This window comes from Delphinus delphis, chromosome 14 (assembly GCF_949987515.2).
Source record: "Delphinus delphis chromosome 14, mDelDel1.2, whole genome shotgun sequence".
Classification (NCBI taxonomy): domain Eukaryota; kingdom Metazoa; phylum Chordata; class Mammalia; order Artiodactyla; family Delphinidae; genus Delphinus; species Delphinus delphis.
This window is the reverse complement of record NC_082696.1, coordinates 26525063-26551883: the sequence shown is the minus strand read 5'-3', so window position 1 is coordinate 26551883 and position 26821 is coordinate 26525063. Positions and strand designations below refer to the sequence as shown.

Here is a 26821-nt window from a genome sequence, read left to right as displayed (position 1 = left end):
AGTTATTTCACTTATTCTAAAGCAGCACATATTCATGAAACCATGGAATTGATAGCTTAGTATGTACATTTATTTCGTGTATGGTAAAATAAATTTATAACGAATAAAATAAAATGTATGTACCAGTTAAAATCATCTCTCGTACAACCAATGGTGTTTGTACTGCTACTACTCTGGAAAATACTGTTCGAGAATGTTCCGTGTGATGGTCACGCAGTCTTTACTTCAGCTCAGTGAAAGTGAATTTCACTATCTCATGTGATAATTTATTTGACTTTTTGATTGCTCTATTGGTTAGATAATTGCTCTCTTAGGCCTAAATCTACCTTCAATATCAACGAACCGTTGCTTCAAATTCCCTTCTCTGACATGGCGAGACCAAGTGCAGTCCCTCTTTTCCAGGAGACTCCTTGAAAATCGCTGTCATGCCCCCGTAAGTCTTCCCTCTTCCAGACTGTACATTTGTAGTTCTTTCGACCTGTCCTCAGGTTACACGGTCTCTATATCTTTCACCCTCCTGGTAAACTCCTTTGGGTGATCTCTTGTTTTACAGTGTTGCTCTTAATGTTGTAAAACCTGATTTATTCCAGAAATGTGTTTATTAGTGCTGAGCTTTATATGACTTCGCCACCATGATCTTGAGCCTCTGTTTCTGATGATATTACCTAACATGGCTGTGCATTTTCCTTAGCCACGTTGTAGTGCTGGGTTACTTTCAGTCCACTTGTAAAGATCTTTGTACTATTGTTAAACCAGTGGTTTACATCATTCTATAATTATGTAGCTGGTTTTTTGAACTGAAGACTTATTTATTGTTTGTTTTTTCAGACTGTTGTTCTAGGTTGTCCTTCCTCATTTTCTTGTCAAATGCAAATTTTTTTTTTTTTTTTTTTTTTTTGCGGTATGTGGGCCTCTCACTGTTGTGGCCTCTCCCGTCGCGGAGCACAGGCTCTGGACACGCAGGCTCAACGGCCATGGCTCACGGACCCAGCCGCTCTGCGGCATGTGGGATCTTCCCGGACCGGGACACGAACCTGTGTCCCCTGCATCGGCAGGCGGACTCTCAACCACTGCGCCACCAGGGAAGCCCTCAAATGCAATTTTAGATAAGCATTTTGTATCAGTTAGATGCCTTGGCTGTTACCATAAGAGAAAACCAAACTAAAAGTGCTTTCAACGATCCGAGTTTTTTTATTTCACATAACCAAGGATATGGAGCTGGGAATGGGTCCAGGTTTGTTTAATTTAGGCTTGGCAATGTCATCAGATACCCGGGTTTCTCCTGCCTTTCCGCTCTGCTCTCCTCGGTGGGTTTCTTTCTTCTAATGCTCCACAGAATTCCAGTTATCATCTCATCACATGCCCAGTCGTAACTCTGTCACTTGTGAGGGAAACAAGTCACCACTCATACTTTCATCTAAGTAAGATTCACCCCTGGGATGAGGAAAGGACAGAGCTTTTCCTGAAGGGCAAAACTGGGGTTCTGTGAGCAAGGAGAAAGGGAGATTGGTGGTTGGGGAGTCCCCATCACTATGTGCCACAATATTACTTCTTGTCTTTCTCACGATTGTTAGTAAAAGTTGAACCACACCAAGGCGGATGACGAGCAGAGAACTGTAGGACCCTCAGAAAGGTTGTCCTCCATGAGATTGTTAAAGAATTTCTGGTGATCAATCTAAAGCTCAGTAGTATTATACCAAATATTTGGCATTTTTCATTAAAGAGAAATACAGCATTTATTTAAAGTTTGTCTCTTATACCAAATATGCAGAAACACTTAAAAGGATTGATTTAAGGTCAAATAGAGTTTTGAGGAGCTAATAAATATTTGTTGAATATTCAACAAATAGTGTTGAATGAAGTCCAACAGTCAGTTTTCAGATAGTCAGACAAGTACTTACTGAAGCAAAAAGGAAAATTCCAAGACCTAGATATATTTTAGGCCTTAAGGCATAAAGGTCCTGGTGAAATGAAAGAAAGAAAAACATGGAAGGTTTCCCTTTGCATGGCTTCTAAACTTAGCATCAAAGCAGGAATCGGATTCTTCTCTGTATTATTTAACTGCAGAGGCCATTATGTCTTTTGAGCCCCATAAAATGCCTTCAGCTTAGGCTGCTGCTGAATATATAATAAGAATGGAAGAATAAGAAAATTTTAAAAAGTTCAGCAAGAAGGAGAAAAAAGAGAGTAATTGAGAATTTTGTTTCTGACTTCATGGCTTATAGCACTGTGCTGTTGAGAGTGAGTTAAAAGTGACTTTAAAGATGACAGACTCAGTTTAATATTCATTTCAGCATCTAATTCTCAGTGTTGTTATTACAGTTTTTTAAAATAGTTAAAATTTGTCTTCATTGTCAAATAGTGAGGCTTATCAGTTTGCTGAAAAATTTTAAAAGATATTTGATCCATTTAAAGTTTTTGATCATGAATTTATAAATAAAGGTAAAGAATCAAGGCATTTATCCTGCTTTTCCTGTATGAATTTCACTGTGGGGTAATCAAATCGTTGGTGCAGAAATTTTCTTGTAATAGAATTCTACCTAGTAAATGTAGAAGGGATAATAGAATTAGAAAATCACCATTTAGTAGCCCCTAATGAAATAATGACCCTAGGCAAGGGTTATCTGTGGATGCTAAAACCATTAATTTAAAAGTGACCCATCTTATGAACAATCTTAGGATCACCAGAAGTGGATCAACCAGAAATTACACACCTCCTAATACAATAGAAAGCTAAAAAAAAGATTGAACTGAATCAATCAAACCTCTAGATCTAACTTCCAATTTAAAGAAAATAGGAAGGGTAGAGGAAAAAGTTGAACACCACCATGAGGAAACAATTAGCCAAATCCAGAATGTATTTAGAACATTCCATAGGACCAATAACTTTGTTTCTTCAACAAGTAAATGTCATTGGTGGGGTAGGGGGACCTGAACCAAGGTGGGAAAGGGAACTTTCCTAGATTAGAAATAACTTAAGAGACATAACAGCTAAGTATAAAATATGGATTTTGTTTGGATCCTATTCAGATAAACCAACTATAAAAGGACGTTTCTGAGACAATCAGGGAACTATGAATATGGACTGAGTATTAGACGATGTTAGGAACTGTTGTTAATCTAAGATGTGAAAATGGCCTTGTGCTCATGTAAAAGGTGAAGACATTCTTTCTCCTGAAGTATTTGTGAGTGAAATGGTCTGATGTTAAAATACTCCAGTAAGTAATGGAACAGATGAAACAGGATGGGTAAAATATTGATAATTATGGAAGGTATGTGATGGATACCTGGGGATTTATTATGCTATTCTCTCTACTCTTATGTGCATTTTAAAATATCTATAATGAAAAAAAATTTAAGTTTCACATTAAAAGAAATATGTAGCCCTTTCTTTTTTTTTCTTTTTTTTTTTTTGTGGTACACGGGCCTCTCACTGTTGCGGCCTCTCCCGTTGCAGAGCACAGGCTCCAGACGCACAGGCCCAACGGCCATGGCCCACGGGCCCAGCCGCTCCGCGGCATGTGGGATCCTCCCGGACCGGGGCACGAACCCGCATCCTCTGCATCGGCAGGCGGACTCCCAACCACTGCTCCACCAGGGAAGCCCTGTAGCCCTTTCTAATCGCTCAGTAATTAAAAGTCAGTGTCCCTTTCCTTTGTTTTGATACAGATAAGTATGAACATTCTGGACACAGTTTTTATTTGATGATTTTTAATTAAATAGACCAACTTAAAAAGGGCAACACTGTACAGTAGATTAAAAATGAGCTCTTTGGGAATTGGATTCAGTAATAAAATTTGTCCTCCTCAAACTGTGGTTCTGATGAAGTTCAGATTTCATAAAGCAGCACAAAATATTCTTCAGTGTTTTTCGTTTTTCTTTGTGTAGTTTCCCAATTAATTTTCTTCAATTTTCTTTCTACCAAGAGTAATTTCATTAAGATAGGCCTTTAGAGGACCCTGCTTTTAACGCATAGCTGCATATCTCTCTTCTTTTTATATTTCCCGTGTCCACTATTTGAGTGGGAGTGGAGGGGGGAATTGGGAATAGGGAAAATATGTAAGAGTAGACTAATGTGAGATGTGCTTTCTAGTCTCCCGCCCTTGTTATTATTTTCTAGTCTTCTTACTTTACATTATTTCTCTTAGTAGTTTTTAAAAAATCACAACCTGAAATTGTGTATTTATACTTACAGCCTATCTTCCCTTGCTAAAGTATAAGACCCATGAAGGCTGGGGCTTTTATCTGTCTTGTCTAACACTATACTCTCCCTCCCACATGCCTTGTTCATAGTAAGTGCTTAATAAATATGTATTGAATAGTTATGTGACTTGAGGTTGGGATAATGGAATCTAGTCATCCTTTTTCAGCTGCCTCCCAAACATCTCTCTGGTTGTAAACTTTTTTTCAGGGCTTGAGGTTAATGCCCAAACCCTGTTCTTCCTAGACTTTTCCACTTGACTGTCAGGCTGTCACCGCAAACTCACTGTGTCTAAAATTACACATTATCTCCCTTCCTCCAGTCGTCCAGCTTTGTTAATGCCACCGTCACTGACAGTTCTGAGGCACAAAACCTTGGTGTTATCTTGCAGTCGTTCACTAGTCCTATAATCCCTAGGGTGCTTTATGTCCCCGTTTATGTCTTTGGGGGAGTTTCTGGTCACTATTTTCACCTCTGCTTTCTGCTGTTGACATTTTAGCCAGCCCTCAGGGCCCTGCTAGGATACCTCTCTTCTGGGCATCAAGCTGAATTTTCCATCCCTCCAGCTTTTGTATTTATGGTCTACAGTTTTCGTTTTTGTGTTTTAAACACAATATCCTGGCTTATACTGTTAGTTTCTTTCCCATGTCCTAGTATATTAAACACAGTAAAACAAACAAACAAAAAGTATATGTTGATTGAGTCACCTTTATTTCCTTCTTTTTTATCCCATTTTTAACCTCACCATGTATGTCGTATGCTTGATTTTGTCCTAGACCCTGGTGCTTGCCACTTTGTTATGAATCACATAGAAGAGCTGGCAGCAGCCCTGGTATCAGCATAGTTTTCTTACGTCGTGTCTCTTGTTCTCACTGGGGCTGGGTTCTCTCTGAGCCCGCGGAGGCTCTTGCAGTTTTAAAAGGTGAGAAGTTGTCAGGTTTCAAGTCCTCTGTCATGTTGGAAATGTGTAGAGGCAGAGGAGTCTGAGCTAATGATGTTATCTTTTAATTGTATTTGTTCAGTTATCCTCTAAAATGAAAACAGTAGCTCTTCATAACTACTTAGCAACAGCACAGGTTGTGGAGATAAATTTGGTTGGTTAAATCATTTTAACTCAGTTTCTTGAGTGCCTGTTAGATTGCAATGAGCATGAACAAGATGGTTCTGTTTATGATGGTTCCTCCAGAATATAGCGGGTGCGGCAGTTATTTAACTCTGAATTCAGTGACGCATGGTGCATGCTGAACTAGGAGTAGGTGTAAGATGCTGTGGAGTGCACAGAAGGCAGCATCTGACGCCTCGATGCCTGAGGGCTTCATCAGGGAGGCTTACTTCACAGAAGATTTAAAGGGGCTGAGTCTTGACAGATGAGCGGGGGTTCACCAAGTAGATAGGTAGGTAGGGGCTTTAACATGGGTATGGATAATTCATGAAAACAAAATGCAATCAGTCTGGGCCCAAATGGAGCTCCAGTGAAGGGTGATACCAACAAGGGCAGGGTTTTATTTCCTTAATATCACAGTGCAAGGTCACTGAAAAGTTCCATTTTAAAGCGCCGTCATGCAACATATTGTAGAGATAGCCTAGCATCATGATTAAGGTGGACTCTGCGATTAGGCTGCCCAGGTTCAGACTTCAGCTCTGCAGCTTACCAGCTGTGGGAATTTGGACAAGTTACTTAACCTCTTTGGGCCTTGGCACGGTATCTACTGCACAGAAGTGAAGATGAAATGAGATAAAATATGTAAAGTGCTTATGACAACATCTGGCAAACAGTAGGTGCTCAATAAAGATTTCCTATTGTGGTTATTTTTGACTGTTCACATCAGCTTGGAGCAGGGGTTGGCCAGTTAGTACTCGTGGGCCAAAGCCAAATCCAGCCCACTCTCTGATTTGTAAAGTTTTATTGGAACACAGCCATGCCCATTTATTAAGTATCATCTGTGGCTACTTGGTGCTCTACAAGGCTGAGTTTAGTAGTTGTGACAGAGACCAAATGGCCCATAGTATATTTATTATGAATAGAATAAATATATTAATATAGTTATTATATAAATATTTAAGGCCTAAAATATTTATATGGCCCTTTACAGAAGAAACTTGCTGAGCCCTGGCCTAGAGGGTAAAATCAACCTCTTTAGGTCTCAAGCTCTTCCCTGATTGCTTCCGAGCCTGCCTTTTTCCATCCATAACTGACAGATGGCTGCAGCAGCACTTTGGATTTTGCTGACCTTTCTATATACTTTATGAGCTACTCTCTGTTGCTGGATCATGATTTCTTTAGTGTTCCAGCTGCTTTTCTCTCTTGTGCAAGAATATGGGCCGCAGCAGGGCCAGAACTGGGTGGTGAAACACTCACCTTAGCACATAATTTAAGTACATAATTTAAGGGGGCCCCAAAAGCTCAGTAGTCAAGATAAATAATCTCTTAATGCAGTATTTAAAAAATCAAAATTAATGTAAGAAAAATCTACGATGAACAAAATATCAAAGTTTTAAGTAAGGACATAATCGGTATTACCAATTATTTTTTGTTTTAAACTCAGGTTCCAACATGGCTAGGCATAGCACTAGGCAGCAGAGAACAGGGAATCCATACTTAAGCCACAACAAACCCCAGACAGTCATGCTTTCTGCATAAATATGGTAGAGTTTTTAGATTCAAAATAACCTGCTGGCTGATCACATTTAATGGCATACTCAGGTCCATGGCAGGACTACTTTTGTAAAGTTTAATTATACACATATTTGGTTGAACTTAGCTTCCAGTAGTGATCTGTATATAATCCGTTGTATCAAATAACAGAATTAAAAGTATTTCCATAAGTTTTCATATAATTCATTTGAAGTGGTTTACTGAGAGCAGCATTGGATAACTAAAGCTGTTTACCAAGAGATCTGAAAGTATCACGTCATTCCGATAAGCTTTTTCAAAGAAAGACCAGAAAGGGATATTAATTGAATTTTAATGCTTTCTGATAAACATTGACCTGGCAAGCTTTTTTAGATGACTAACTTTCTAATCTGCTCTGACATTTCTTCAGGGTGCTGCAAACAGGGATTTGTTGGTAGGTTTAAAAATATGTATAATTTGTTTTAGTGAAGAAGGTTTTGGAAATATTCTGTAGGATCCTGCTAAAGTAGAATGGAGTCTTATCTGTTAGGGGTAAGGCTGGAGGAACGGACAAGATGACCTTTCCCTTTCTCAGACACCATATTGAGATTTGCAGGACTTTATTTGATGTTTCAACGAAGTGAATTAGTTGTTCTAACTGGCTGTCACTGTTACAAACAGATAAATGTAATATTGAACTTGATGCTCTTTTGCATTCTAAATGACACTTTAAAATGTTTTTAGGTGTACAGTGTTGATTGGAGTCAAACCAGATGTGAACAGCTTGTGGTGTCTGGCTCGTGGGATCAAACTATCAAACTGGTATGTCCACATTACTGTATTTAAAACCAAATATTCCCTTCCTCAAAGCTTCCACTGAAGTTTTTTCTTTTCTGGAACATACTTCTATTGCTTTTCAGTTAGGCAGTTAATTTTCTTTTCAAAAAATACACTAAAGCATTTATTAGAATTTAAAATTTTCTAATCTTCTAGCTATAAACTGATAATTAGCTCAGTGTTGATTATTTTGGCCCCTTAAATATCATCTTGCTTTATATAAAAATAGACTTTTGGGCTTCCCTGGTGGCGCAGTGGTTGAGAGTCCGCCTGCCAATGCAGGGGACACGGGTTCGTGCCCCGGTCCGGGAGGATCCCATATGCCGCGGAGCGGCTGGGCCCGTGAGCCATGGCCACTGAGCCTGCGCATCGGAGCCTGTGCTCCGCAACAGGAGAGGCCACAACAGTGAGAGGCCCGCGTACCGCAAAAAAAAAAAAAAAAAAAAAAAAAAAAAGACTTTAAAGAAATCCTTGAGATATATATGTATACTGTGTGTGTATGTAGATACATATATATGGTAATATAAAGCATGATGAATTTGCCTCTGTTAGGTAACTGATCTGTTCATTTGTTTGTAGTGGGACCCAACTGTTGGAAAGTCTCTGTGCACCTTTAGAGGCCATGAAAGTGTCATTTATAGCACGATCTGGTCGCCCCACATCCCTGGTTGCTTTGCTTCAGCCTCAGGTAAAGAATTCATTTACCAAAAGCGTTATTTGTAGGGAATGGTGGCCTCACTTTCCCCAGTAGGTGGCACTGTGTACCTTAGATTTGGAGAAGAAAAGGGACTGCATTCCTATTTGAACTCTTGAGACTCTTTCATTCTTTCTCAGTCTCTAGGTAAGAATTAGCCTGGGCTGCTTCTAAACCTTTGACTTAACGTGTGCCTTTTTGGTGAGGTGAGAGGTAAGGGACAAAGTGAGGGCTTTGGCATCAGACTTGATTGAATTTGGAAACTCTCTTCAGTGGCCGATTGTGGGGCGTCAGGGTGATGCGATGGGTTTTCGCATCAGTAATATGGGGCTAAGAATGTCTAACTTATGGGGTTGTTGTCAGCATGAAATAAGGAAACATGTAAAATGTCTAGCACACAGTCAACCTCCTTTGCTTGATATTTACCCTCTTTTTAGGGATAGTCTCTTTAATTCATTGCCACTAAGCCATAGCAAGAATATGTTTGGTATGATCTTTTTTCCTAACTGTTTACTTTTGATTCATGTCAGCAATTCTAAGATAAAGCAGATACTTACATTTATATGTCTCTATGTTTTTTGTAGAGAAAAGTCATTTTATAGAAATTTAAAATTACACTTTGTACTGTTTGCATAAGGATTTACAAATTTGGTTTGTTGGCCGATTCCTAAATCATGTATAATCTGAACAATCTACTTTATATATAATTTGAAGAGAAACATTGCACAGTTTCTCTGCAGTGCCATTTAAAACAGCTTGGTCCACCTGCCAAATGGTCATTTAAATAGCTGTCCTCATCTTCACTCGCCCCTGGCTGCTCTGGAGTGGGTCTCCCCTGGCCATTGACCTTCTCACACCCTGTAACCCTGCCGTCACAGCTCTTGAACTTTCCTCCTCTTACCTTTTCTTTCTGCCAGTCTATCCTGTCACCCTTCTGTTGTCCTGACTTTACATGAGCAAGTTCAGTGGAAGGGTCCTTCCGTAAGGTGATGGGGAGTAGAAGCTGAGATAACAAGAATAACACTCCCTTCTTCCCATGGTTAGAAGGTAGAATCATTCCCAGTGGGGAAACAGTATGTTGGAAGGCATTTAGAGGTTATATTCATGTGGTTAAGGATATGGAATATTAATTCTCAGTGATATTATAATATCTGCCACAGTATGACTTTTCATACTGTGAATTTTATAAGCACAACTATTAATGAATAAGTATGGTTAATTAATGATTAATTAATGATTAATGGTCTGTCTTAGGCAGATCATAACCAGTTATAAATCTTTCAAAGTTGGGAACCAGTCTAGCTCCTTTTATTAGCTACTGAACTGCTTTGCTTAGATGGCTTTATTTTTGGTTGCTTTATCAGAACAAAGGTTGAGTAACAGTTATAAGAATGTGTTAATTAATCATAAATATTTGTGGTGATTGACAAGATAATATCAGCTCTTTATTTCTTGCTTCTTTTATAACTTTCAAAAAATAAATTTATGAAGAGAAAACAGAAATGGTATCTCGATAATTCCTGTTTGAGCATATACGTAGTAAAGAAATGCAGACAAAACAGAAACATGCCAAGTAAAAGTAAGTGCTCATTCCCCTCCTCCTATAGAACTACTGTTAACATTTGCTTGTATTCCTCCATAAAAATTCTTATGCTCATTCCAGAATATATGTTCAAAAAATTAAAAATATTAATGGGGAATATTCTTCAGGAAAAAGTCAGATATCTTTAAAGGCTGAATTTGCTTAGTGATGTTAGGTTTTACATGCTTATAGGTATAAAACTTTTGTTGTTGTTGAAATTGTACAGGAAAATAATTTTGCAATTTTGAGTCAGAAAATCTCCTGTCCCAAATTCATTTTCCCCACTGAAAACATTGTTATTATAAAACAATTTTTGATTGTGGAGATTTCTTAGTAATTACAGCTGAATTGAGTGAATCATACCACCATTCAGAAAGAGTTCTTAGACTATAGGTTTAAATACACTTGATGGAAGAGAACATCTCCCAATTATATATTATGAATTATACATATGCATTTATATTATATATTTAAGTTTATAAAATTAAAACAAATCTAAAGTAGAAAAAGAGGTACAACAGGTTTCTTTTATTTGATATACCACCAATAAACATTTGTCTAAAGAAAGATTTCTGATACTATTTCCTTCCTAAAAGCTCTGATACCTTAAAATATATTGCTTCACTTTTCTTTTAGATAATTTGTATAATGTATTGAGGGCCATTAAAGCTGTAAAAAGCGTAGAAACAAAACAAAGGTGAGCAATTTAATTGGTGTAAGCAAGGGCAGAGTTTCTTTTCTAAGGCTGCCTTTTTGAGTCACTTTCATTTGCCTCAGAAGACACATACTGGGAAGGAGAAACTGGTATCTGCTCAGGGTATTCCAATGTAAGGAATGATTCAGTTAGACCGTTTGGGAAAATGTATGCATAAATATAATCTATATGACACTTGTTATTTTCCAATGTGTTTATTTCAGGGCAGCAACACCTTATAGATTAGACAAAACAATAACAACTTTCCCGGTCTAGATGATGTCAGTTTATTCTGACAATGAGAATGCTGATAGTGTCAAGGCAACAGTTATTTTAAGGTTTGGACCTTGAAATGGTGAATGGATGTGTCTCCTCCATCTGTTAGAGGTTTGCCAATTCCATGAATGAAAAATTACAACTAATTGTTGTTTTGATTTGTGTATTTGATTACTAGGACTAGTGAACACATTCAGTATGTCAACTGGCTGCAGTAGTTGTTCTTTTGTGAGTCACCTATTCATGTCTTTGGCCTGTTTTGCTACTGAGAGCTGTTTGTTGTTGTTTTTCTGTATTGATGTATGAGCTCTTTTTTTTTTTTGCGATACGCGGGCCCCTCACTGTTGTGGCCTCTCCCGTTGAGGAGCACAGGCTCCGGACGCGCAGGTTCAGCAACCATGGCTCATGGGCCCAGCCGCTCCGCGGCATGTGGGATCTTCCTGGACTGGGGCACGAACCCATGTCTCCCCTGCATCGGCAGACGGACTCTCAACAACTGCACCACCAGGGAAGCCCTGAGCTCTTTTTATATTTAGGAATTAGTTCTCTGTATCTTACGTCTGTTACAAATATTTTCCCAATTTTTTTCTGTCCTTTAACCTATTTATTATATTTTAATTTTTACTGTATAAGCATTGAAACTTTTTGGTAGTCAAAACTATCAATTTTTTGCTTGATAGGTTTCTGACTTTCATTTAGGATGAATAAGGAGTTGGCTCAGTGAAAAGTGGGAGGCCTTAGATGGCATAGCAAGAGAGAACATTCCAAGCAGAGTAGTATATTCAAAATTAAGAACTTGATGTGTTTGAGAAATTGAAAGAGGGCCAGAGGCACTGTTGCCTAAGAGGAAAAGGGGTAGCAAAAATGAGGTCAGGATCACAGGCAAGGGCCCAGATCATGCCTTGTGGGCTGGATTCAAGACTCTGGATTTTATCCTATGGACAGTGGGAAGACATTGAAGAGGTTTAAGCCTGGGAGTGATATGATTAGGCTTGCATTTTTAAAAACCCATTTTGGCTGTTGTGTAGAGAATAGTTTGGAGGTGAGCCAGAGTGGTTGCAGAGAAACAATTAAGAGAGAGATGAAGGCATGGATAAGGATAGTGGCAGAAGGGATGGAATAAAGTAGGCTGATTTGAGTGGTATTTCGAGATGATTTTATAAGATGTGGAAGAGGTGGGAGAGGGATGAATAAAGCATAAGTCCTAGATTCTTGGCAAGGACAAATTCATGGATGGTAATGTCATAACTGAGATAAGAAATACATTTGCAAACGAAGATCTTGAGTTAGTTTTAGAGCACGTTGAGCCTGTGGGATACACATGTGGGGTTGTCAATAGCACGTGGAGTTTGGAGCTGAGAAATCAGGCCTTATGAATAAAAATTGTGTCGTTGGCTCATAAATGGGATCTAAAGCCATTGCAGTACATCAGAGCACCCAGGAAAGACTAAATAGAAGAAAGCTTAGAATAGAGCACAAGTTGGCAAACTATTGCCCTCAAATCAAATGACCCACTGACAGTTTGGGTAAAGTTTTATTGGAACACGGTCATGCCCATTCATTTATATATTGTCTGTCTATGTCTGTTTTCATGCTATAGTGGCAGAGTTGAGTAGTTATGACAGAGACTGAATGACCCTCAAAGCCAAAAATACTTACAGTTGGGCTCGTTACAGAAAATGTTTGCTGACCCAGGTATAAGTCTCATTTGAGGGGAGATAAAGGGATGGAAGGTCTTTTGCACAGTGTGGTTATTTAGGGGAGGAGAGAAGGCACAGTAGCAGGGGAGGGGAAGAGTACTTCCTGTATTGTCTCCTTGTTTCATTATCTAGCATCTGAAGATAGGCAATTGGTAGGATAATTGCTCCTTTCTTGCTAATAAGCTAAATCAATGCCCTGAGATGTTGAATCATGTTGAGTGGGTTCCACAGGAAATATAATATCACAGAAATCCTTTCTATTTGTTATGTTTTTTAATTCTAAAACTTAAAAATGACCAAATGTCCCTGAATTCTGAAGTATGACTAGGTTGGAGAACCTCAGAAGTGGAAACCTCCAGGTAAATTGTGAACAGACAAATATGTCCCATTTAGATTAAGCAATTTTTTTAGATCCTAAGATAATAGTGAATTATAATAACTTCTGTGTGTAGAGGTTCAGTTAACTCAGAAAATGTTTTGTTTGCTGATTAAAATTAATAGTATTTTCTAGAATGAAGAAAGGTACACTGATAAAATTATTCCTACTATTTTTAAAATTTCTAAGTTGTAGTTTCTCAGTCCATAATTTGAACCAAATCTTTTCTGAAATATCAAGTCTTTGGGGATGGGACCAGTAATATACTTTTCCTTGTCACATTTCCTTTTCCAAGCCTAAATTTCTTCTTTGAGTTTTTTCAGTCTTTCTGTGGCACAACTAGCCATAAGGCTGGGTGTGTATTAAGTAAATGATAGCAATATTAACACACTTGTTTGAATTAACTAACCCTTTAGCCTGCATATATAACTTGAGTTAGTCATTTTTATGCTTTTAATGGAAATGCTAATGAGTTTCATGTTGATAGTGAATCAGATCTGCAAGATGACTGCAGTTAAGCATAATGGTTATAATTTGACCATTTTATAATTTTACTATTGGTGAAAAGCCCTAATACAGAGACTGTTAGTACAAGTTCAATTAAAATTCTTGTAAGGATGTGAATTAGTTTGACATTAACATCATATTCTTAGTGTAGGGATGCCCTTTGGTCTTATATTCTACAGTTTCAAAGTATTCGCCTCAAACTCTGGAAGGAATTAGTGGTGTAGAATAGATCCATCTTCAGAATGAACTGAAACATACTTCTCTTCTAGTGAAGCAGAGAAGGCATGTCTGCTAGGAGCTCTAATTGGTAGCATTTGTAATAAACTAGAATTAATAATGAGTATAATTTAGAAAAGTATTAATAAATAAAACCGTAAATTACTGATACATTTTAAAAAATTCCTTTACCTTACTATTGCATGTAATTTTATTAATTTGTATTATTATTTAAGGCCCCCAAATTATCTTTGTTTTTAATTGTTCTTTTACTGACCATGACCAAAGGTAAAATCTGATAGCGACAAAGTCAGGCAGGGGGAACCTACAAGATGGCGGAGGAGTAAGACGTGGAGATCACCTTCCTCCCCACAAATACATCAAAAATACATCTACATGTGGAACAGCTCCTACAGAATACCTACTGAATGCTGGCAGAAGACCTCAGACTCCCCAAAAGATGCCTGAGGGCAACCTACATGCAGAGGCGGGGCCAAAACCAAAGTTGAACCCCAGGAGCTGTGCGAACAAAGAAGAGAAAGGGAAATTTCTCTGGGCAACCACAGGAGCAGCGAGTTAAATCCCCACAATCAACTTGATGTACCCAGCATCTGTGGAATGCCTGAATAGACAACAAATCATCCCAAAATTGAGGCAGTGGATTTTGGGAGCAACTGTAGACTTGGGGTTTGCTGTCTGTGACTGATTTGTTTTTGATTTTTATGTTTATCTTAGTATAGTTTTTAGCACTTGTTATCATTGGTGGATTTGTTTATTGGTTTGGTTGCTCTCTTTTTTTTCATTATTTTTATTTTAATAATTATTTTTTAATTTTTTTTTCTTTCTTTCTTTCTTTTTTCTCCCTTTTCTTCTTTTTAAAAAATATTTATTTGTTTTTGGCTGCATTGGGTCTTCATTATTGAGTCTTTGTTGCTGCACGCAGGCCTTCTCTAGTTGAGGTGAGCAGGGGCTACTGTTCGTTGCAGTGCATGAACTTCTCATTGTGTGAACCTGCAACCTGTGAAAAGGAGACCACAGACACAGTAAGTTAAACAAAATGAGAAGACAGAGAAATATGCAGCAGATGAAGGGGCAAGGTAAAAACCCACCAGACCAAACAAATGAAGAGGAAATAGGCAGTCTACCTGAAAAAGAATTCAAAGTAATGAGAGTAAAGATGATCCAAAATCTTGGAAATAGAATGGAGAAAATACAGGAAACTTTTAACAAGGACCTAGAAGAACAAAAGAGCAAACAAACAATGATGAACAACACAGAAAACAAAATTAAATATTCTCTAGAAGGAATCAATAGCAGAAGAACTGAGGCAGAAGAACGGATAAGTGACCTGGAAGGTAAAATAGTGGAAATAACTACTGTAGAGCAGAATAAAGAGAAAGGAATGAAAAGAATTGACGACAGTCTCAGAGACTTCTGGGACAACATTAAGTGCATCAACATTTGAATTATAGGGGTCCCGGAAGAATAAGAGAAAAAGAAAGGAACTGAGAAAATATTTGAAGAGATTATAGTTGAAAACTTCCCTAATATGAGAAAGGAAATATTCAGTCAAGTCCAGCAAGCACAGAGAGTCCCATACAGAATAAATCCAAGGAGAAACATGCCATGACACATATTAACCAAAGTATCAAAAAACAAATACAAAGAAAAAATATTAAAAGCAGCAAAGGAAAAGCAACAAATAACATACAAGGGAATCCCCATAAGCTTAACAGCTGATCTTTCAGCAGAAACTCTGCAAGCCAGAAGGGAGTGGCAGGACATATTTAAAGTGGTGAAAGGGAAAAACCTACAATCAAGATTACTCTACCCAGCAAGGATGTCATTCAGATTCAACGGAGAAATTAAAACCTTTACAGACAAGCAAAAGCTAAGAGAATTCAGCACCACCAAACCAGCTTTACAACAAATGCTAAAGGAACTTCTCTAGGCAGGAAACACATGAGAAGGAAAGATCTACAAAAACAAACCCAAAACAATTAAGAAAATGGTCATAGGGACATATATATTGATAATTACCTTAAATGTAAATGGATTAAATGCTCCAACTAAAAGACATAGGCTGGCTGAATGGATACACAAACAAGATCCATATATATGCTGTCTACAAGAGATCCACTTCAGACCTAGGGACACAGACAGACTAAAAGTGAGGGGATGGAAATAGATATTCCATGCAAATGGAAATCAAAAGAAAGCTGGAATAGCAATTCTCATATCAGACAAAATAGACTTTAAAATAAAGACTGTTACAAGAGACAAAGAAAGACACTACATAATGATCAAGGGATCAATCCAAGAAGAAGAGATAACAATTGTAAATATTTATGCACCCAGCATAGGAGCACCTCAACACATAAGGCAAATACTAACATCCATAAAAGGGGAAACTGACAGTAACACAATAAAAGTAGGGGAGTTTAACACCCCACTTTCACCAATGGACAGATCATCCAAAATGAAAATAAATAAGGAAACAGAAACATTAAATGACACATCAAACAAGGTGGACTTAATTGATATTTATTTATGAGAAAACAACAGAATACACATTTTTCTCAAGTGCTCAGGGAACATTCTCCAGGATAGATCATATCTTGGGTTACAAATCAAGCCTTGGAAAATTTAAGAAAATTGAAATCGTATCAAGTATATTTTCCAACCACAACACTTTAAGACTAGATACCAATTACAGAAAGAAACTGTAAAAAATACAAACACATGGAGGCGAAACAATATGCTACTAAATAACCAAGAGATCACTGAAGAAATCAGAGGAAATCAAAAAATACCTAGAAACAAATGACAAAGAAAACACAATGACCCAAACCTATGGGATGCAGCAAAAGCTGTTCTAAGAGGGAAGTTTATAGCAATGCAATCCTACCTCAAGAAACAAGAAAAATCTCAAATAAACAACCTAACGTTACACCAAAAGCAATTAGAGAAAGGAGAACAAAAAAACCCCAAAGTTAGCAGAACGAAAGAAATCATAAAGATCAGAGTAGAAATAAATGAAAAAGGAATGAAGGGAACAGTTTCAAAGATCAATAAAACTAAAAGCTGATTCTTTGAGAAGATAAACATAATTGATAAACCATTAGCCAGACTCATCAAGAAGAAAAGGGAGAAGACTCAGATCAACAGAATTAGAAATGTAAAAGGAGAAGTAACAACTGACACTGCAGAAATACAAAGGGTCTTGAGAGATTACTACAAGCAACTATATGCTAATAAAGTGGACAACCTGGAAGAAATGGACAAATTCTTAGAAAAGCACAACCTTCTGAGGCTGAATCAGGAAGAACTAGAAAATATAAACAGACCAATCACAAACACTGAAATTGAAACTGTGATTAAAAATCTTCCAACAAACAAAAGCCCAGGAACAGATGGCTTCAGAGGCGAATTCTATCAAACATTTAGAGAAGTGCTGACACCTATCCTTCTCAAACTCTTCCAAAATATAGCAGAGGGAGGAACGCTCCCAAACTCATTCTACGAGGCCACATCACACTGATGCCAAATCCAGACAAAGATGTCACAAAAAAAGAAAACCACAGGCCAGTATCACTGATGAACATAGATGCAAAAATCCTCAACAAAATACTAGCAAACAGAATCCAACAGCACATTAAAAGGATCATACACCACGATCAAGTGGGGTTTATCCCAGGAATGCAAGGATTCTTCAATATACGCAAATCAATCAATTTGATACACCATATTAACAAATTGAAGGATAAAAACCATGTAATCATCTCAATAGATGCAGAAGAAACTTTTGACAAAATTCAACACCAATTTATGATAAAAACTCTCCAGAAAGTAGGCATAGAGGGAACCTACCTCAACATAATAGAGCCCATATATGACAGACCCACAGCCAACATCATTCTCAATGGTGAAAAACTGAAACCATTTCCTCTAAGATCAGGAACAAGACAAAGTTGCCCACTGTCACCGCAATTATTCAACACAGTTTTGGAAGTTTTAGCCACAGCAATCAAAGAAGAAATAGAAATAAAAAGAACCGAATTGGAAAAGAAGTAAAACTGTCACTGTTTGCAGATGACATGATACTGTACATAGAGAATCCTGAAGATGCTACCAGAAAACTACTAGAGCTAATCAATGAATTTGGTAAAGTAGCAGGATACAAAATTAATGCACAGAAATCTCTTGCATTCCTATACACTGATGATGCAAAATCTGAAAGAGAAATTAAGGAAACACTCCCATTTACCATTGCAACAAAAAGAATAAAACACCTAGGAATAAACCTTCCTAAGGAGACAAAAGATCTGTATGCAGAAAACTATAAGACACTGATGAAGGAAACTAAAGGTGATACAAACGGATGGAGAGATATACCATGTTCTTGGATTGGAAGAATCAACATCGTGAAAATGACTCTACTACCCAAAGCAATCTACAGTTTCAATGCAATCCCTATCAAACTACTAATGGCATTTTTCACAGAACTAGAACAAAAAATTTCACAGTTTGTATGGAAACACAAAAGACCCCGAACTGCCAAAGTCATCTTGAGAAAGAAAAGCAGAGCTAGAGGAATCAGGCTCCCTGACTTCAGACTATACTACAAAGCTACAGTAATCAAGACAGTATGGTACTGGCACAAAAACAGAAATATAGATCAATGGAACAGGATAGAAATACCAGAGATAAACCCCCACACATATGGTCACCGTATCTTTGATAAAGGAGGCACAAATATACAATAGAGAAAAGACAGCCTCTTCAATAAGAGGTGCTGGGAAAACTGAACAGCCACATGTCAAAGAATGAAATTAGTACACTCCCTAACACCATATACGAAAATAAACTCAAAATGGATTAAAGACCTAAATGTAAGGCCAGACACTATAAAACTTAGAGGAAAACATAGGCAGAACACTCTATGACGTAAATCACAGCAAGGTCCTTTTTGACCCACCTCCTAGAGAAATGGAAATAAAAACAAAAGTAAAAAAATGGGACCTAATGAAACTTAAAAGCTTTTGCACAGCAAAGGAAACCATAAATAAGGCAAAAAGACAGCCCTCAGAATGGGAGAAAATATTTGCAAATGAAGCAACTGACAAAGGATTAATCTGCAAAACATACAAGCAGCTCATGCAGCTCAATATCACAAAAACAAACAACCCAATCCAAAAATGGGCAGAATACCTAAATAGACATTTCTCCAAAGGAGATATACAGGTTGCCAGCAAACACATGAAAGGATGCACAGCATCACTAATCATTAGAGAAATGCAACTCAAAACTACAATGAGGTATCACCTCACACCAGGCAGAATGGCCATCATCAAAAAATCTACAAACAATAAATGCTGGAGAGGGTGTGGAGAAAAGGGAACCCTCTTGTACTGTTGGTGGGAATGTAAAGTGATACAGCCACTATTTAGAACAGTATGGAGGTTCCTTAAAAATTTGAAAACAGAACTACCATAAGACCCAGCAGTCCTACTACTGGGCATATACCCTGAGAAAACCATGATTCAAAAAGAGTCATGTACCACAGTATTCATTGCGGCACTATTTACAATAGCCAGGACATGGAAGCAACCTAAGTGTCCATCGACAGATGAATGGATGAAGAAGCTGTGGCACATATATACAATGGAATATTGCTCAGCCATAAAAAGAAACAAAATTGAGTTATTTGTAGTGAGGTGGATGGACCTAGAGTCTGTCATACAGAGTGAAGTAAGTCAGAAGGAAAAATACTGTATGCTAACACATATATATGGAATCTAAAAAAAAAAAAAAAAGGTTCTGATGAACCTAGGGGCAGGACAGGAGTAAAGACACAGACATAGAGAATGGACTTATGGACATGGGAAGGGGGATGGGTAAGCTGGGACGAAGTGAGAGAGTGGCATTGACATATATACACTACCAAATGTAAAATAGCTAATGGGAAGCAGCTGCATCGCACAGGGAGCTCAGCTCGGTGCTGTGTTACTAGCTCGAGGGGTGGGATAGGTAGGGTGGGAGGGAGACACAAGAGGGAGAGGATATGGTGATATATATATACATATAGCTGATTCACTTTGTTACACAGCAGATACTAACACAACATTGTAAAGCAATTATACTCCAATAAAGACGTTAAAAATAAATAAGGCGGGCAGAATTGTATATATTAGCCCTTTATTCAGGCTGAGTCACACACACTTCTTTGTATTACATTGGCCTTTTGTGTAGCATATTATACATAATATTGACTCTGGATGTTATATATAGAGTATTCAGTGTGTGAGAGTGAATAGCAGAAAAAGACTGTGTGTAGAGTGTTAGCAGTATAATTACAAAACTTAAGTATCTCTACTTTGTAAATAGATAGTATATAAAAAGAGTCTTTTATCAACAGAATGTCCATTTGCTTTAACAGAAAAAAGAGACAGTTTAATGACATTACTTTCATGTGTTATATTAGAAATGAATGTAAATTGTGGTCATACCAGCCAGCACGTCTTTGGTTGAAAGTGAAAGACATTCTGACCCAAACTGCCTTAAGGTAGAAGGTAATTTGTTTGCTCACATAGTTGAAATGTCCAGAATTACACCTGGCTGTGTACACACAGCTGGATGTAGGGCTCAAAGACTGTTCTTCCTATCTCTTTTGTTCTGTGTTCTGTTAAGTTGGTTTCAGTATCTGGTACCACATGATAGCAAGATGGCAGTAGCTCTAGCCCCTGCATCCTTTCTTGTTTCTGTGCAGTAGGAGAAAGTGGGAGATTCCTTTTCAGACATCTAAAAATGTTTCATTTTCTCTCATGGGCTCTGATGGCCTGTGTGGATGTTCCTAAACTAATCACTGTGCCTGGGAGAGGAGGCTGTAATGTGTTGATTGGCTTGGCCTGGCTCAGCTCCTGCAGTTGAGAATGGGAAATGGGAGAGAGGTGGTACCCAGCTACATACACTGAGAATGGCAAGAGTGAATCCTGGTTAGGTGAAGAAGATGGATAGGGGGTCAATATGAACTAAATTGGCTGCACATCCAAGGCTTGGAATAAATCAGAAGGGATTTGACAAAAACCTAATACTGGACCTGTGAGCTGTAACCTATGTTCCTTAAAAAAAACTGAATATAGTAAAGCCATTTTTCTGCCAGATTTTATGATTTTGGAAACTCATTGGAAGGTTTATTTATCAACCATTTGACATTTCCCTGAAATATTTCTTCATGATGACTTTTCCAATATTTGCCTACTCAATAAAGTTGAAAAGACTTAAAGTTTTTCTTCCACTCTACAAAAGGAGGGTTTGTGGCATAGTAAAAGTTGGGGTAAGCTCTAAAGCTCTCATTGTGCCTTTGCCATTTCAAGAGAGAGAAGAAAATTTGCTTACCAGGCTGTGTGCAGTGCACTTCTTTGCATGTTTTCTTTGCTTGACTTGTGTTTGTATATTTCCTATAGGGCATGTATATTCTTTGACATAGCTGAGCACCTTACACAAGCAAACACCAAAGTTTTTTGATTATTATTATATAATATATGGGAATAACCATCTTACCAGAATTTTTAAAACATACTTAAGGTTAAATTTGATTATTGACAGGGACATTGTCAGTGAGTCAGTCAGATATTTAGTGAATGTCCACCTGTGTCTGGGCACTGAAGATACAGTGAGTGTATAGTCCAGTGGGAAAGAGAGATGCTAAGAAAAAGCCTAGCAACCATAACGGTAAGGAGCATGAAGCTCTTTGAGGACGAGGGCACAGCACAGTGGTTAGGGACATGGACTCTGCAGCCAGCCTCCCTGGCTGCTTTCACCACTGTTACGTGACTTTGGTCATGCTACTTAACTTCTGTCTCTTCAGTCCTCATTTAAAAAATAAGGGTGATAATAATACCCATGTCATGGAGTTTTGATGAGGATTAAGTGAATTAGTATGAGCAAAAGGCTTAGGACAGTGCCTGGCACAGAGTAAGGGTTCTCTGAGTGGTGACTCCTATGATTAACCTGTGTGCTCCGAATTCTGTGGAAACGTAACAAAGGATTCTTGAGCTTGTCAAAGTTGGCTGGTCAGAGAAGCTTCTCTGAGGAAATAGTGTTTAAACTGCTACCTTATGAACAAGTAAGAGTTAGGAGATGAGAAGCGGGAAGCAGAGGGAGGGGATGTGGAGAGAGCAGGGCATATTTGAGGAAGATCTGAATGGCCTTTGCATACGTATGTGCTGTAAGGATTAAGAGTCTGCTTATCTAGAAACTAAAACTCTGAGAACGGAGTTTTAGAGTAACTTGCTCCAGGTAGAATCTGGAATGCATGCTTGTGTAATAACATACTAGTCCAGTGATCCTGAAACCTGGCCCACCAACAGAGTCATTGGGAAGCTTGAAAAAAACAACAGAATTCTAGCCTTCATCTTAGTCCTACTGAATCAGATACCTCTGAGAAGTGTATGTATGTATGTATTTATTTATTTTTGGCTGCGTTGGGTCTTCCTCGCTGTGCGCGGGCTTTCTTTAGTTGCAGCGAGCAGGGGCTGCTCTTCATTGTGGTGCACAGGCTTCTCATTGCGGTGGCTTCTCTTGTTGCAGAGCACGGGCTCTAGGTGCGTGGGCTTCAGTAGTTGTGGCTCGCAGACTCAGTAGTCGTGGCGCACGGGCTTAGTTGTTCCACAGCATGTGGGATCTTCCCGGACCAGGGCTTGAACCCGTGTCCCCTGCATTGGCAGGTGGATTCTTAACCACTGCACCACCAGGGAAGCCCCAGAAGTATATTTTTTAATCACCCCAGCTGAGTCTAGTGATCAGCCTAATTTGGAAAGCACTGTACTAGTCTGTGGTGTCACTCTGTTTAAGATGCCTAAATAAATAGCTTATTTCTGTTGATGTAATGGAAATTGCATGTTTGTTTTAATAGAAATATACTCATCTCTTTAAAAAAAAACCCGACAGAATGGTTTCAGTGCTGAATTCAGAGAGGAAGTGGTTTCCTTAGATTGAGAACTCTTTAGTTTTTTTTCCTCAGTTTTGTCAGTTATAGTTTGAGTTATATTATGGTCTTTATCAATTAATTCTCTTACTTTGTCTTCTTGCTTACAGACAAGAGCTTGCTATAAAACATAGTATAATCTTTGCATAAAAATAGTTTCAACTGCAGAATTCATCGTTGAGAAACCCAGTATTGTAAAATATTTGTCTTCACAGATATTACGAATGGTAGAAGCTTATATGATAGGCAGTCAAGACATAGTTTTATGTTGAATCCTGTGGCGCACGTATAGCTAATTATGTCTTTCAACTGCTTATAACAGTTTATAGTTTAAGATAGTATATGCGAATATAGCATTTGAGTTTTTCCAAGAATCTGGTCACCTTCAAAGTTGTATGGTATTTGCAAATCTAGACCTAAATATATCATTAGCTAAGTTAAGACAGACCAAAAGGGAGGAGTATATAGAGATTTAGATCTTCCTTAGCAGAGTTCTCTAAGGACATTGGTTTTGTTTAGTTCATGAAAGTTGTATTAGTACAGAAGTCATATTTCTAAATTATATGAGATGAAAGGGAAGAATATTTGAGCTCTTTACATAAAGAGGATTAATATGAAGTAAACTTTCTTTTGAACAATGAAAACTAAATTACTGCTATTACAGACTCCATATAATTGCATAAATCATAGCCATGCCTGAATATGTGGAGTCCAGTAGTTAAAAAAAAAATCATTCTACTCTAAGAAAAAAGTCACATTACATCTGATAGGCATCTGGCATTTCAAATAAATTATTTGGGCCCAATATGCATCCTTTTTCTACTCATTTCACTTCACAGTTTCAGATTCACTGTTTACACTTATTCTCCTTACCCAATTACTTAATGCTGCAACTTGAATTAGACATAATAGTAGCCAGCACATCCTATACCATATTCTGCACTTAAATTCACTGGTTCTGCTGCCAGTGGCAAGTCTGCAACTGATAGGAGAAGCTGGTAATTCAGGTGGTTCTGTGGCACTATCACATCTGGCTGACAATGAAAAGCCAGTTGTCTGGAAAATGTAATTTGAAAAATATATAAATATAGATGTCCTGGTGGCTAAAAGAGTTGAATGAGTCCTGGTACCAGTGGGCCAGAAGGTCCCTCTCCTACCTGGAAAACAAAGTGGTGAGGAGGAAGTGACGAATGTGTGCAGCAGAAGTGGAATTCTCAGCTCATTCAGAGCAGTTCTCACTTTTTTGTGCCCTTTAAATTAACGGCAAGAGGGGACAACCTAAGCCATGGTGTTTTTAAAAAGCATTGCTTGAATATGATGGTGAAGAACCAAAATATTGTCCCAGAGTAACTTGAAATACACATATATAATGTATATAATATACATAATATAACAATACATTATATAATACACATACAGAACAGTGCATAATCTTAAGCATGTGATGAATTTTCACAATGAACACATCTGTGTACCAGCACCCAGATCAAGAAACAGAGCATCCCAGAGGCCTCCCTCACATCCTTCCAGTCATCACCCGACCCCCCCCACTCGAGGGTGACTACTGAACTGCCTTGTAATAGCATAGGTTAATGTTACCTGTTTTTATGTTTTCATGTCTAGTTTCTTTTGCTCAACATTATGTTTTGTGAGATTCATCCATATTGTTGCTAGAATTACTAGTTGTTTCTTAATTTCCTAGTCCACGTTTATTGTAATATTTTGGTACTTTAAAGCATTCACGTACACCCATAAAATGTAATTATTAGGAATGTAATTATTAGGATGAACACAAGCTCATTGAACTTTAAACAAAGCTTAGTCATGGTTATAGCAGACTTTATGATTTCAGACCTGATATTACATATAAATTTTTGAAAGCTAGTATACATCATTTAGGCATTTCCTATGTTTTAGTGTAAGGCTTGTGCCAAATTGAATCTTTTTCTGTGGGGCTAGGCTTTATAGAGTTTGAAGCTTCAGGTGAATTCCATTCACTGCTTCCATGATGATAAGGACTCACCTTGCCTATAGGTGATAGAACTTGAGCAATCTTAGGTCTTTGTAGAATTTATTGAAAAGCAACCCCAAAGGGGGAAGGGATGCTTAAATGACCCCCGGACACATTCTCTGTCTCTAACCTGGACTTTTCTCTGCTTGTTGACTTGACTCTGCAGGCCAGCTTTCTCCATACAGTGAAACACAGGGCCACCAGCAGCTTCTCAGTTTTATAACCTGTAAATTCTACTGTGAGAGAGGGACTGACATTATTTTTTCAGTTATACTTCAGAAAAATCCCAAGTAGATACTTCTGACCTGTCAGCTGTGGCAGGGGCAGAAAATGAGATAGTATGACTGGTCTTGCTTAGACCTGTCCTTGGCCAGTCGATTGTGTTGAGCCATAGGTCTTTCTAGAGTCACATGGTGAAAAGAGGGTGCTGTTCCTGGAAGGGTGTTGCTGGGCAGACCAAATCTGGACATCTACACCACCCTGCTGTAAACTCTGAAGGTTAGGGAAAGTCATGAAAGATCATTTAATCAAAGCTACTTAGACTTCTGAAAGAAATTCTACTGACTGGTGGCTAGACCACAGACAGTGATTATAATTAGGACCCCTGAAATTTTGGGAGCTCTAGTCTATACCAATTCTGAACCATTTCCGTTTGGTACTTTCAAACTCATCATTCCATCTCATCCCCACTGTCCTTAGCTAGATTCAAAAACGTTAGTCACTCTCTTCTATCAGAGTGGTTTTCAACCTTTTGTAAAGTAGGAGGATGATGATTTTTAAATATAAAAAAAATTTAATCTCACACACAAACAATAGTACATATTTATGAATACATAAAAATGTTGTAGAAGTATTACCAAAACACAAACTACAGGGATGCACACCGAATTCAGGATTGTGGTAGGCTTGGGCAAGGAGGATGGGGAATGGGGTTGGAAATACAGTAGAGGTTTCAACACTATCTGTTGTGTTTTGTTACTTTTACTTCTAAAATAATTGTGGGGCAAATATGACAGAATGTTATGTGTGTGTGTGTGTGTGTCTATTAAAATTTTCCCCAATTTATAAAATAATTAACGTATAAATTAAAAGAATAAATTGCTCAAGGTTTCGCCAACATTGATCACGTGGCACTTCTCCTCCGACAACATTAGGGGGCAACGTTGTGTAGTTATAGTTCACACAGGCTAGGAAGCCAGGCAGCCTGGGTTCTGATTCTAGGCTCTGATTCCATTGTTTCCTCTCTGCTGACTTACTTCAGCTCCATGTGCTTCAGTTTCCTCATTTGTAAATTACTACAAAAATTACTTTTTATGTTATCAAAATTTTTACCTCACTTGTTGTGATGTTTTTAAAGTTAGTATGTTCATCTGTTGGTATCTGTTGGCGATTGGCTCCAGGACCCTCCCAGGATATCAAAATCCCTAGATGCTCAAGTCCCTTGTATAAACTGTCATCATATTTGCATATAATCTATGCATATCCTCCTGTATACTTTAAATCATCCCCAAATTATTTAAAATACCTAATACAATGTAAATGCTGTGTAAATAGTTGCCAGCACAGCAAATTCAAGTTTTGTTTTTTGGAACTTTCTGGAATTTTTTTTTCCTGAATAGTTTTGGCCCATGGTTGGTTGAATTCACAGATTTGGAACCCACGAATATGGAGGACTGACTGTACACGTAAAATGCTGACCAGCATTTGGCATATAGTAAGCACTCAATAAATATTAGTTATTATTTATTCATGTTATTAATAGGGACAGGAATGACTTCTAATCATGGTTATGTTTTGTTATTTTATTTTTAAAACTTTATCTCATTTCAACTTTATAAGGCAGATTTGTTTTTGTTGTTTTTTTTTGAAGTATAGTTGAGGTACAATGTTATATAAGTTGCAGGTGTACAATATAGTGATTCACGATTTTTAAAGGTTATACACCATTTATAATTATTATAAAATATTGGCTATATTCCCTGTGTTGTACAGTATATCCTTGTAGCTTATTTTATGCCTAATAGCTTGTACCTCTTAATCCCCTACCCCTATATTGCCCCTCTGCCCTTCTCTCACCCCACTGGTAACCACTAATTTGTCCTTCACGTCTGTGGGTCTGTATAA

The 26821-nt window shown here is 37.9% G+C and overlaps 1 protein-coding gene across 1 annotated transcript in view; it reads left to right on the top strand.

The window, feature by feature from the left end:
* PEX7 (peroxisomal biogenesis factor 7) overlaps window positions 1-26821 on the top strand; it is a 91252-nt gene that overhangs the window by 4529 nt on the left and 59902 nt on the right. Inside the window, exons 4-5 of the mRNA XM_060029909.1 lie at window positions 7560-7637; window positions 8232-8340. Coding sequence (XP_059885892.1) covers window positions 7560-7637; window positions 8232-8340 — 187 coding nt within the window. The remainder of the gene's footprint in view (window positions 1-7559; window positions 7638-8231; window positions 8341-26821) is intronic.